The following is a 14,428-nucleotide window of genomic DNA, read 5'->3' as shown; positions in this document are numbered from 1 at the left end:
GACAAAAGCCACAGTTTTTGCAGAAGACTATTAAAATGACATATGATGTATGACATTCAATTTTCAAATTGAAGTAAGATGTCTATAAGTTACATGTGTGAGAACATTTTAAGGCTTACAATTTGCATTAAATCTATGTAGGATTTTTCTTTTATCATTATGATTTTCTATGAACTGCTGAGAAAGTTTTTTTAGTGTGATTTATATACCAATCACTGTTTTGTCAACTCTCACATATTTTCTCAAGTTTTACAAACTATGTGTCACATTCATTATTACTGTGTATTGCTTTTTTTTCCTTCTAAAGAGAAAATGTGTTGAAGACTGCACTGATCGATTTAGAAAAGAGTTGTCTGAAGCTTTAGAAGTGAAGCTCGATAATCTCTATGAAGATGTCAAAAGTAATTCAATTTCTTAAAAATTATTTCATTTATTCCAATTATGATTTATTTGCCTTAGAGAATAATTAAATGTTTTTAATGAGTAGTTATGAAATTATTGTACATGATATTTCAAGCAACAGTTTTGCTTTCTGTGAGAAGAATGAAATGATACTACTTGCATGTACGTTTTTTCTCTTGTTCAGACCTGTTATGCTATGTGCAGAATTTTGATATATGTGCAGAATGACAAAACAACATGCATCTACACTGCTCAAAACAATTAGGGGAGTACATGGTTTTAACCAAATTACGCAAAGATGTATACCAATAAGTAACATAAAATGAATCATCCATAATTTAAAGCCTAGCAGGAAACGGAAGAAGAAAATTTCATATGCAAATCAAAGTTCATGACGTCAAAAACCAGAAAAAGGAGATAAGGGTAGAAATCGGGATGTTGCAGAAACGTCTGTTTTACTGCTGTAACTGTGAAATTCCATTTCGCAGTATTTTTTTTTGAGACAAGGTGACTTGAGGATGTCTCAACAACATGATTTACCGGAATCCATGGCATGGCGTGTTATAGGCAGACTGGAATCCGGGCAAACACAACGTAGTGTCGCGGACGCTGTTGGAGTCGCCAGAAGTGTTGTTGCAAGGCTGTGGAATCAATTCCAAGAAACAGGAAATGTTAGACGTCGACCAGGGCAAGGTCGCCCATGCGCCACTACAGCAACTGATGACCGGTATGTACGGTTAACAGCCCGTCGAAACAGAACAGAGAATGCTATGCAGCTGCAAAGACGGTTGCTCTTGGCAACAGGACGAAGGGTGTCCAGCCAAATAGTACGTAATCTGCTTCATGAGGGAGGGCTCTATGCACGTAGGCCAATGGTCTGCATTCCGTTGACCCCACGCCACCGTGCGGCCCGAAGAAGATGGGCTGCTGAACATCGAGATTGGGAGCAACATGATTGGAGCCAAGTGCTGTTTACAGACGAGTCCTAATTCAGTCTGGAGTGTGACACCCGATGTGTTCTGGTATGGAGGGACAGGGGCACTCGAAATAACCCCGCATTCGTTCGTGAAAGGTCACAATACAGACGAGCTGGTTGGATGGTATGGGGTGGAATCAGCATAGGTGGACGTATGGACCTGCATATCATTCGGAATGGCACTTTGACGGCCCGAAGGTATGCAGACGAGATACTGCGACCTCATGTCATCCCTTACACTGGAGCCATTGGAGATTCCTTTGTTTTCCAGGATGATAATGCCCGACCGCATAGAGCTCGTCTGGTGGAGAACATGCTTGAAGCTGAAACAATACAGCGTATGGAATGGCCAGCGTGCTCTCCTGACCTGAATCCAATCGAGCATGTTTGGGACATGCTCGGATGACGCATTGCTGCGCGACCAAGGCCGCCTGTTACTGTCCGAGACTTGCAGATTGCACTTCTTGAGGAGTGGAACAGTATTCCCCAAAGTCTGATCGATAACCTCATCGCATCCATGGCAAACAGGTGTGCAGCAGTCTTAGCTGTTCGAGGAGACCACACGCCCTATTAAAACTCATGCATCATGTCTAAACAGTACTTTTTTTTATCGTTTACATGTAACCAAATTGTTGCCCTAAATCATCTTTTCATGTTTTTTCTATATTTTCAAAGAATTAAAGCTTAATTCCAAATTTTTTTCGTCTTTTTTCTGTATTACGCATTGATACGCGTGTACTATCCATTGTATGCCAATACGTGGCTGTCTCGCACGGTTTTCTTCCCTTTTTTGCTTGCTCCCCTCTAATTGCTTTGAGCAGTGTACATAGAATATGGTAAATTTTTCATTAGAAAAAAATTCAGTGTGTATGTCCACACACAGCTTCATTGCTTGCATGTCTTACTAATTAACAGTTCTGTTTTTTTTTTAATTTTGAAACCTACTGCCATTCTGCATAGATTACACTCAGCTACTTAGTTGAGAGACTATAGAAACATAATAGTTCATAAACAGAGGTTCGCCTGCCTGAGTTTTCATACCAAGTTGCTGCTTGTGATCCATGTTGAATGTCACTATTTCAAGGTTCAGGCCATTCTAGGTTGAATGACAGAAATAGCTTGTATCATCTAAAAATGATAACTCGATATGGGTAGTCATTTTCTAAGGTAGGAGAAATTTCTGCCAAAAAATCAACTGTGCTCAATCCATTTGTAAAGTTACTATGCAAAATTTTCCAATACTCCATTTTCATTCACCAGATCTTTTGAATTTCCTTGACAGAACGACTGTTCACACCCGTGAATCACCTATTGCTTACGATTATAAAGATTCATTATTGATGTAATTACTGTCAAAATGAAACTGTCAACTATCAAAGAAAGATTTTCTGGATATCAGTGCTAAGAAGAACTTTGGGAAGAAAGGTTGTTATTCTTCTCTGGAAATGAAACTTTGGCCTTCTTGCAGTCTGGGCAGGCTTGCTATCTGATACAAGAGCATCCAGGTTCATTTCCCAGTGGAGGCAAACAACTTGTCTATCCGAAGTTCATCTTGGCAATGATATCCAGAAAATCTTTCTTTAATATGTTGTAGGCCGGAACCACACATTTATTCATATCTATGAATCTTTCATAGATATTCTTTCTCTTCGAAACTATCAACCTTTGTCTAGCTATTTTTTCGAGTTGCATATCTTTCCAATGGCCTATACTGTATATGCACTTTATTAAGCACTTTACATGAGAAGTTTGTGTCTATAGTACATTTCTAGGTGTGCCAAAGAGTTTTATTCAATGTGTTACAAAAAAAAGAGATTAAAAATGTTAAAAATCTCTGCTATGATTTCTGAGGGTGAAATCCATTAGTTTGTTAACTATTATATGTTAAAATTTCACTATAAATATCATGTTTATTTTTTTATGCGCTTTCTACTATAAATTTCGGGTTTGCTGATTAATAAGAAACTGGTTTTTCCCTTTTGTGTTATTTTTCAGCCAAGAAGTCTATGACACTGTATCCATATTTGTATGTGATGAACAAAGATCTATTGACAAACATTTTAGTCCAGGTAAAAATATTTTAAGTGCTAAGTGTCTGATTTGGCAAAGCTTTTCAAAGATTACTTTTTTTTCTCTAATGTTCTGTTAACCAGTGATGGCTATTGTTTTTATAAACACTTGTACCTGTATCTATGAACCATGTTAGAATAAAAAATATCCTCTAAAAACTCACCCATTTGACAGTAAAGTTAAACTGAAAAGCATGAAATGTATCACCCAAATGTTGTAATATGCTCATTAACCATACAAAAGTTCAATAGTTCTAAGCATTGTTAATGATGTGCCGTAGTGTAGACTACTGGATATGGTATTGTGCATTGCTAATTGTTTGATATTTTGAGAATGGTAAATGAATTGCCATAATTTTGTGTGACAAGTAACCTTTAGAAATGTTTTAATCTTGTAATATAAAGTACCATTTTGTATCGACCACATAATTCTAAAGTCTGCTACAAATAGTTGCATTCCACTACATTCGAGGCACAAATGTGAGCCAGTCTCAAATTTGAAAACCCATTCCACAGAGAGAATGCAGACCTTCATCAATGTTCTTACATAACATGAAAATTCAAGCATTTGCCATTTTCATTTCAAAATATGGGAAACAGATAGCAGCATTAGTTGAGTTGAACATACAACACACATAGCTCTGACGACATAAATATGTAAGTTGTGTATATAAGGGCCCTGCATATACATACACCACACATCCCTGCATCACAGGCAGAGATAGACTTGGAAGTCTGGGGGGGGGGGGCAAGATGATGTTGATTCATCTATACATATATGCATTAGATCAGTCGACTTCACCTTTGATGCTGGGGGGGGGGGGGGTTACACCCCCCCCCCCCCCATGCCCTGCATGTATCAATTTATTGGGAGTTCCGCAGAGGAATGTGTATGAAATGCATGTATGGCTAAGTTGTTCAGAAGTCTAAGTTTTGTTGAAATGCCTGTTAGATCTTTTCCTGACTAAATGCCGGAATGCCACCTATTATGGAGAACCATATAATATTCAATTTTATTGCATTATTTAGTATATTTGCTGTAAGCAGCTGGTTTCACAAATTATTAAATTTTTGCTTTCATGAATGGGTTTTGCAAACCTAATATCCATTTGGTAATTCCTTTCTTTCTGTTTTTCCAGGAGATAAGGAGTTTAGCAGAATCAGCGGAATATTTCAGTCCTAACATCAAAGTTCTTTGTAGAAATTTAGGCGTCAAAGCTATGCATCATTATTTCATTTGGCTGCGGAAACGTAACAAGGTTACAGACAAGGTAGGAGTGAACCCCCTTTAAACTCGACTACAGGAAACTTCCAAATATATTGAACAAAATTTTTAGTATGATGACATGTTTTCTTATTAGATCATACATAGAGAAATTCCTAAATATAATGAACCAAATATTCAGTCACTTGAAGTTTGTTATATGAGGTTTGACTGCATATTATTTTGTGAAAAATATGTTTTATCATCATTCACAAAAGTATTTTGTGAATTTTAAGAATTGCAATGCATATGCATAAAAGATTTTTTTTTTATGCTGTTAGTCATAGGAGTTGAAACTTGATCAGCAATCTGATATTATTCTTGCAGTGAAAAAATTTGAATCAAATAAATTCTTGGTTTACTTGTTTCACACATTTGATAAGCTTATCACTTTATTCAATTCTTTGTTCAAATTGATATTCTCACTCTGTATTCGTAAGTCTGCTTGTTGAAACAATTCACTTGAATCAGTGAAGAAAAGAACAGGTACATGTCCAAATTCTGCCTTTTTTATTATTTTCTTTATGAATCAGTTCAGTAAATGTGAATCTAAACGAGTGTAAGAGCAGTATTATACCAACTTCTCTTCATTGGTCCAGGCATGTTTTAAATTTGAATTAGTAAAATAACGGTACCAGTTTGGAAACTTGAGTCTCAAATTGAGAATTTTGAATGAGTGCTGTTTTTATATGGTAACCCCATTCAGTAAGACCAGCCGGCTGCGAAAAAAAAAACATTCTGTAGTTTTATGAGTTTGTAAAAGATTGTGTCAAAAGAATAAGGAGAGGGGTCAATGAATATTTAAATTCTCAATGGTTAGCACACCAAACTCTTGATGACATTGATGCAAGCATTGGACACCAGGTGTTCAGAATTGGGTATCAGACTGTAGGCCCTGGTTCTTGCTCCAAATTTCACAATGAAAATGTTGCATCATATGAAAGGTGGAATTTTCTGAAATAACAAGTATTTTTCAGTGAATATTGCCAAACAGCAACTCGTTTTGACTGCACTTTTCTTACATTTGGCTACAATTTGTTTTGTCTGATTAATCAAATGAGGGAGGAAAAAAACCAGGAGAGCTGAAATGAATTTTTATATTTACGTTTGGGTGAGATATCTTGTCCCTGATTGTTAAGAGGTTAAAATTATCTTTCCTCTTTGGGAACAATGGTTAATAAACATGACTATATCTGTCCAAAAATCTGGTGCAGTACATTTTTTGCTCTTTTAAAGTTTCTTCTATGTGATGCTATGTGTTTTTCTTTAGTGATTCATTATGTCTATGATGTGGATGAGAAATAATTGATTACATTGAAAGACCAGACACACCCCACTTCATATTTCAGAGAAATATCATAGTGTTTCCGAAAAATAAGTATAAGACAACCATAGGTGTTCTTTATGGACATTGTTTGTAATTGCATTTTTAATTGGCTTGCTGTATTTTTGAAATATAATGACATCCATATTTGTTATGGGCATCTTTTTTCTGAGCCACCTCATTGGGTATTTTGCCTGTTGTGGCATTGTATTTGTATTTGAATGATGTATCTGAAAATTTTATTAATAGAAACCTTGAAAAGAAGAAATGAAATAAAAATAACAATTCATATTCAGTGATGTTAAAATAAGAACCAACAGGCTGTGTGTCAAATAACATAATGCCACTGACTTTTTATATAATCAAAATCCCATTGTTCGATGTTGCATCTTGTGTAAATATATCAGAATTTGACATCCTTTGTATATCATAAAATTGTAATTGATTACACTGATTTGCAAGGCAAGCCAAATCGTCAGTACATTAAACGAGACTTGCCCATTGCCTCTTCAGTCTTGTATAGCACAAAGCTGTGGCAATGAGGTTGCAACCAGTTTTCATGTGGGTTGAAAAGATAACAGAAGAAAAGTAATAGCTACATGTGTTCATTTATTACTACTCTCCAATGAACCTGGACACCTTCAGAAGTTTTAGAATGTATTATGCATTTGCTATATATATATTTTGCCTTTATAATTACTTAGATGTTATTTCACTAACATCCTTTGAATAAGTAAACGTGTGTGTCTAATAAAATTGGTTGTCATCAAATATGTAATCGCAATATTCTAGGGGTACCACACTATTCATGTCCTGTGAAAATGAACTGCAGAATAAGAATAATGGGTTGATAATTATGCCAAGATTAAAAAAAGCCATTTTGTATTTAATATATCAAATGCATGTTTGCTGTTAATTTAATTACAGATTTCATTAATATACAAGAAATACATGGAGTATTTGATGAGCCCTGAGCTGACAGTTATTTATACACCAAGAGAATATTGGCAATATTTGAAAAGCTTGTATTACAAAGGACCCACAATTGTGAGTTTTTTTCCTTATAAATTTTTTGTTTGTGTAATGTCTTCGTCTGTTTTGATTCAACTAGTATAGTGTAATTAGCTATAATACCCGGCACTGCCCGGGTTTTCTTTAATGAGGCTTTTTGGATCACGTGCTATCTCCCTGATTCTTTGAGGGACATGCAAACCATGTCTAAGTTAACCAATATGGTGACTTCCTGCGCGACTCATGAAATAAACAAATCTAGATTTAAAGAAACGTAGAAATTAATATATTTACTCCCCCCCCCCCTTTTTTTAAGGGGCGCTAAGTGTTTCGATTTCCCCCCCCCCCCCAAACTTTAAGTTATCCATCTGCCTGTTTCAGCTTTCAAAAATGCTTAATTAAAGGTGTGGAATTTCTTTGATGTACTTTTTATGGGCCCATAATTAATTTTAAAACATCCTAAACTATATGAATTTATGCAGTTGAATATATCAAAAGACAATATACGGAGGCATTCATTTTCATGCTTGAGAAGATGTAAACAAAAAGTTGAAATCAATGTTATTGCATGAATATCCAACTCAAAAGTAGGTCCGGTCCCCAAAGCAGAATGTGCCAAAATCTGTGACGTACGTTGCAGAACAATTAGTGCTGCTCCAGAACAGTTTGGAAGAATTTTAAGAAAAATTGCGAAAATGCACTGTTACATGTATGGGGATTTTTACCGCAGAACATTTCGACAGCTGAGATCTCGTCTCAGAACAGTGCTTAACATTCTGCTTTGGGGGGGTCCGGCTATAATTACTTCATATTTAATTTCCTGGATTTCGTATCTCTAAGTAAACTTGATATATATATATATATATATATTTCAAAAATGGAAAATTCAATACAATTTTTAAAATTATTGATGTGACGGAAAACCCCGCCAAATTTCCGCATTTCTACAGTAAAATCGGCAATTTTAACGCTGATTTCTATGATTATCACCCTTTGCCTGAACCTCAAAGCGATGCTGATGATGATTATGAGGACTATTCAAAAAGTACTCATTACTGGGAAGATTAAAAAAGTGGCAAACCATTACAAAGGCATAAACTATTATACATATAGTAATGGGATTAGAGAAGTGACAAACCATTGTGTAATGGCATATACACGTCTGAAACTCATTGCTAGGGAACCACGGTAACCAAAGTAAATGTTCGGAAAGTGATCGTTGAGGCCCGAAAACCCTTGTTGCCCGATAGTTTTTTGCCCATTTGGGGCATTTCCCCTGCTCTGACGAAATTTTAAAGTAGCCTATCGTTCAAGTCGGGTCCCATTTAGTATACTTGGTGACGATCTATCTAAAATTGTAGATTTGTATAGAGAACATACACACACACACACACACACAATCAATTTTATATACATAGATTTTATTAATTTTTGTTGATTATTCCTTGATTTTCATTATAAATATTAGTACAATTTGTGTTTCTGTGTCTAGGATGTTGCTGACGTCAGTTGGCCTCACCATGTGCAATATGAGGTGAGAAAGCATTTGATTATTGATTTTTTAGTCATATATATGTGCTTATTACCTTTTTTTCTCCCAGAAGATTTGGTTTATAACATTAGATATTATTTATCACATGCTTTATGTTCATAAGCATTTTATTGATATTTCATTTTCATGACATATTATATTTCAACATGTATAATGAACCCTTTATTGCCAAACATTAGGTCCCAAAAATAGGATGGGTTTCTTATACATGGATAGTATTAAAATATATCTTTTCAACTTTTTTTTAAATTTTGAGCCCGAAAAATCAGGGGGTTCGTTATACATGAGGGTTTTTATACACATTAAAATATGGTGTAAATGGTTGCACGTTATTTTTAAAATGGTAATGCTGTGATGGCAGATGCATAGAACTGTTAAATTCATGGACCGTTGGCCTCAGTAAAAAAGTGTTTGTATGCTTACAAAAGAGAAAACTAGAGTAGGTATCATATTGCAGCCTCATATAATGAAATAATATAATGAAGTTCTGGGTAGTGTTGTGTTACGCAATGCATAAACATCTCAAAAGTAATGGTCATAACAACTAGCAAAACAATAATGGTAGAACTTGTTCAGCAATGCTTTGAATATACTAGTTTTATCATGTGGGATAATACATGCAAAATTACCAGAAACCAATTAGGACCTCCAAAAAAATGACAAATGTTCTATGAATGAAGGAGGAAGTGAATATTCATCAAAAACCATTTATTTACTGAAAATAAGTCAGATCATCTACTCATTTCCATTTATCTATTTCTACTTGGCATATTCTTCTGCGAAAGTAAGATCATCTAACGGGCATTATATTGTGTCTACCACCAGGCATCTGTCCAGTTGAATTTCGTGCCTGTTTTTTGGACAATTTACAACATTTTGAGTCTGGAAAAACTGACCCTTCATAAAATAATTGTAGAACTTAATGAAACCATAAATTTTTAATTTCATTTCTTTGTGCGAAATTTTCATTCTTCTGCTCCCCACATTTCAAAAAATTATGTATCATTTTTCACAACAGGTTTTTAAGCAAACTGAACAGACCCACACACAGACAGTATGCTGTTTGCCACAATAAAAAACATGCTACACACTAATATAAATGTTAACGATGTGAAAACTATTCAATCAAAGGTGTTTTCCATCCTGTAACAGAAATTAGAAAACACAAATTTTCTGAAAAATTTTTTTCGGCTGAATAAAACAGTGTGCATTTTGAATTTGCAATATAAAGTGGAAAATTGCTTATTTTAACAATAATCCAAAAATGGAACTGACCTATGAAAATTACCTGACGAGGTCTATTTTTGACGTATTGTTCCATTTATGGAAAATTGCAAAAAAACAAAGAAAATGTTTTCCCTCGAATTTTTAAATGAATCTGTGAAAAGGCATGCAAAAGGACTCTGAATACCAAATTTCGGAATAGTAAGTAAATTTGTTGACAGTTCAGTGGTTTATTGGTTAATGTTCTGCTAAGGGCTGGCAGCATATCAAACATTTCCTCAATCTTTTTTTTTTAATTCAAACGGTCATTCAAGTTTAGTGCTAAAGAGGTTGTATGGGTAGTAATGAAGTAAAAGTAGGTAGTAAGTTGTAAGCAATTCAGTCTTTGCAGTGATTGCTCACTAAGTTTAGATTTTATTACTGACTCAATCCTCAACATATACAAGTATAACCTCTCTTCACGGTCAACCCTCAAATGTGGTTACCTTTTTTTTAAGCAGAATAATAATTTCCTTTATATAATCACCATCACCAATCTGATCTTGGATGTAGGTCTGCTCTAAATGTTTCCATTTTACTCTGTCTGATGCTTTTGCCATCAAGTTGACACCAGCCGCTTTTCTGATCTCATCGATCGATCTTGTTTGGGGATGCTTTCTCAGATGTTGGACACAACCGGGGTACCAACCCAGAATACTTGTGGTCCATCTGTTGTCCAGTCTTCTTGCAATATGTCCAGCCCATTTCCATTTCAAACGTTTAATTCTTTCCATGTTATCATATACTTTTGTTTGGTTCCTTATCCAAATGAATCGTTTTCTGTCTCTCCTTGTGATGCCTAGTGTACATCTCTCCATGCTCCTTTGTGTTGTCTGTAGCCTTTGTATCATCTTCCTTGTGAGTGTCCATGTTTCATCTCCATAAGTCAGTGCTGGTAGCACACACTGGTTAAACACTTTTCTTTTCAGGCATAATGGCGTGTGGCTCTGCAGAATTACACAGTTTTTGCCAAAAGTGCTCCATTCAATCCTGATCCTCCTGTTTATTTCATTAATGATTCCGTTGTCCATGGTAATTTCTTGTCCCAGGTATACATAGCTTTCTACTTCTATCCCTGTGTTGTTGAGCAAGATTGTCCTCTTCAACGCAAAGGGGTTAAACATAACTTTAGTCTTTTGCAGACTCATTTTCAAGACCACCTGAATACTTGCCTTCGGCAGTTTTTGTAGTTCATCTAGATTATTGCTGATAATAACGATGTCGTCTGCAAAACGCAAATGGTTGAGAAATTCTCCATTTATTTTAATACCTTTTTTCATCCCAATCCAGTTTCCTGAATATTTCCTTTAAAACAGCAGTAAAGAGCTTTGGTGAAATGTATCACCCTGTCGGATTCCTTTTCCAAGTTTAATCTTCGCTTTTCTTTTATCCAAACAAATGGTTCAAGTTGCTTTGTCCTATATTTTCTTTATGAACTTGCCATTATGTAAGTCTTCTCTACCCCAATTGCATCTATAGTTAGTTTTAAGGTTAACTTTGCAGTGAAGAGAAAGGTAGAGAGTGTATTCCTTCGCCGCAAAATATAGTTCCCATACAATCGGAGGTTTATGATGATCATTTATATAGAATATTTCAAAATTTTTTATGATTTTGAAAAAGATACTGAAAAATGCCGTTTTGAACCAATGTATGTTCGTTTAAAATTTTTAAATTAGAAAAAATATTGGTTACCATTATCAAAAATCCATGGCGAGTTCAAGAACATTTTGGTGCGATTTCCAAGAAATTTTCTCCGCCAATATTACAGTTATATATATATTATATCGTCATTTTTTTGAATTTTCCGATACAATTTTTCATTCAGTTTTGCGTGTAGTTAAAGGCCTACTCACCCAGACGAATATTCAATTAGTATTTGTTTCTCCCGAAAATAACCTCCAACGAATTCAGATATTCACTCACAGATTACAGGAAGTGTCCCTCTTTCACGACAGCACCAATACCGTTGTGAGAGGCTCTCTATATGGGTGTAGGTTACGGTTCCAGGCACCCCCCCCCCTTTTTTTAAATCTATTTCTTGCCGTGTTCGTAGGATAGGGGTGGTTTCTGAATTCCAATAGCCGATAGCGGAGGGTGTTGACATAAGTAATGTCTCTTTTTCACCAATGCCATCTTCTCCCTCCCCCCTCCCCCCTTCAGTGTCTCTCCAGATAAATATAAATAAGCAAGAGAGAGAGAGACCCACAATGGTTTAGGCTTGCAGTGTATTTTTTCCTTCTGTGACAGTTGTATCTTTCTTTTCACCAGAGATAGACACGCTAAAACATTCTCCGTTCTTTTTGGCAATAATTGAAAACGAAGAGGAATTTTGGATTGCAGATGGCCTGATGGAACACATGTTGGAGCAATACCAATTAATTAATAATAGAGAATCCGATAGTTCTACAACTTCAAGTGAGGATTCCATAGAATGGGAATCCGTAAAAAATGACTGAAACTGCAGTGATAACAAGTGGCATCGACGTATCGATGCGTTCGGGTGGGTGAGAGACGGAAATTTCGGCAAGAAAAGTGAGTTAAAGAATTCTAAATTTTTCCGTATCATTTTTATTATTATTATTTGGGGCTATTCCCAAATTCAAACGTGAAAACCGGGTTAATAGGAGTTACTAAGATACTTTTCAATAAAAATAAAAAAAAAAGATTTCAAAAACCGCACTTTCATTTCTGAAAGTAATCTACGATGGTTTTTTTTTTTCATTAGCTAATTGTTACTAACTGACTGCAATTTTTTTCTACAAGCATTACATTATATGTAAAAAATATTTTTTTCTGCGAGATTGGCGAGAATCAGCCATACCTTACCGAGGCCGCGCATCGATACATAGGTTAAGAGGCTTTCGTTGTCATAACAAGTGATTCGGTTCCCTCGTAGCTTCCTCTTCACTGCAAAGTTAACCTGAAACAGACTATAGAGCTTTAACAACAGCAGATGTGAAGAGAGAAGCAAATACTTTCTCAAAATCAATGAAAGCCATACACAATGGTAATTTCTATTCCTTGGCCTTGTTTACATGGGAAATAGAAAAAGCAGGTTTTAAACCTGCTTCAAGAATTTTCACCAATGTTGATCTCCATTTATTTCCTTACGAAGGAAAAAGTCATCGAGCAAGTGCTGGAACTCCCAATGCTAAGGCAATATTGCACATGTAAACGGGGTCTCTTATGTCTCTCCATAAGTTCCCTGGCTGTTTGGATGTGATCCATTGCATAGCTGCCAAGTCTCCCAAATTTTCGCTTCATCTCTCGACCTTCCGATAAATTCTTAAATCTCCTGAACTTTTACGAAAATTACAAAAAATCCCTAATTGTCCCTAAACATTCCCTACTTTATTTAAAAAGCATCTCCACTTCTGAAAACAATCCCTAAATAATCTCTTGTGAGGAAAAACGTCTTTTTCGTTTTTCCTCACAATCTGTTTTTTTTTTTCCCTTTTCGAAATGTTGAGAGAACTGCAGTCTTGAATCATATGTTTCATATTAGATAAAATTGCTTCTTATTAGATAGGATGTAGTCGATCTTGCTGTTTGTTCCAGTTAGGCTTCTCCACGTCCACTTTCTTTGGGGTTTCTTAAAAAAATGAATTCATGATGTTCACTCTCTGCAAAATCAATGTCTATTTCCTCTGTTGTTTTGTGCACCATAACCATGACTTCTGACTGAGCTTTCACCATTTCATCTGTCTCCAACTCTAGCATTGAAATCACCCATTACTGTTTTGATATGATGGTTTCTTTTATCATTCTAATTCATTATAAAAGTCCTCTACTTCATCCTCAGAATAGCTTGTTGTTGGTGCATAGACTTGAATAATCTCTATCCTGTATGTGCTTGATATTTGCATTACCAACTTTGCAATTCTATCAGATGTGCTATCTAACTCAATGATGTGATTTTTCCACTTTTGATGAATGAAAAATCCTTCTCCACTAGTTCTTCCATTATCTGTTCCTCTGTAATAAAATACATGTCCACTGGCAAGTTCGATTTCCTCCTCTTTTTTTCTTCTTACTTCACGGATGCCTAAGATGTCGCAATTTATTCTTTCCTGTTCTTCCAACTCCTGTAAATGATTTTTTGATGAGATCGTCCATTATATGTGGCCAAGGTCATCATCTTATGGCAACCTAGTCCAACCCAGAGATTCTTAACACCCTCTGTCTTCATGTCTTGATGATTGCAGCCGTAACCAGGGACACTCAGACTGCTGGGGATGGAGGGCCTTAGTTTAGAAACAGAGTTCATGTTTCTTTTGAGAGGTTTTTTGCCATAATCTTCCATGCTGGCCAGTGAGGGTTGGAGAGAGCCCATCTGTGTCTGTTCACCACGTGTTAAACATGGCTTCTTATGGACTGCACCAGGAGAAGGTGTAGATTGGACCTTAAGCCTCTACTCCTAGTCGATTCCTTCAAGTCCTCATAATGAAGCAATTGAAGGATCTTCTCCTAGTTAACAAGTAAAGACTATTCAGCAGCCCCCCCCCCCCATATAATAAAGGTATGCATTTCAAACCCCTTATTAACAATAAACTCTCTTTTACAATTT

General features: G+C 35.7%; 1 protein-coding gene across 2 annotated transcripts in view; it reads left to right on the top strand.

The window, feature by feature from the left end:
- Positions 1–14,428, top strand: part of PolrMT (mitochondrial RNA polymerase) — an 83,390-nt gene that overhangs the window by 31,458 nt on the left and 37,504 nt on the right. For both annotated transcript variants that reach the window (XM_089255823.1, XM_089255822.1), the window contains exons 9-13: positions 308–401; positions 3,374–3,447; positions 4,587–4,718; positions 6,963–7,082; positions 8,539–8,580. In XM_089255823.1, the coding sequence (XP_089111949.1) occupies positions 308–401; positions 3,374–3,447; positions 4,587–4,718; positions 6,963–7,082; positions 8,539–8,580 (462 nt within the window). The remainder of the gene's footprint in view (positions 1–307; positions 402–3,373; positions 3,448–4,586; positions 4,719–6,962; positions 7,083–8,538; positions 8,581–14,428) is intronic.

Source organism: Pholcus phalangioides, unplaced genomic scaffold, assembly GCF_987345545.1.
Source record: "Pholcus phalangioides strain wild (caught in Gottingen) unplaced genomic scaffold, Ppha-v1.0 ptg000172l_1, whole genome shotgun sequence".
Taxonomy (NCBI): domain Eukaryota; kingdom Metazoa; phylum Arthropoda; class Arachnida; order Araneae; family Pholcidae; genus Pholcus; species Pholcus phalangioides.
This window is presented reverse-complemented; position numbering and strand designations above follow the sequence as displayed.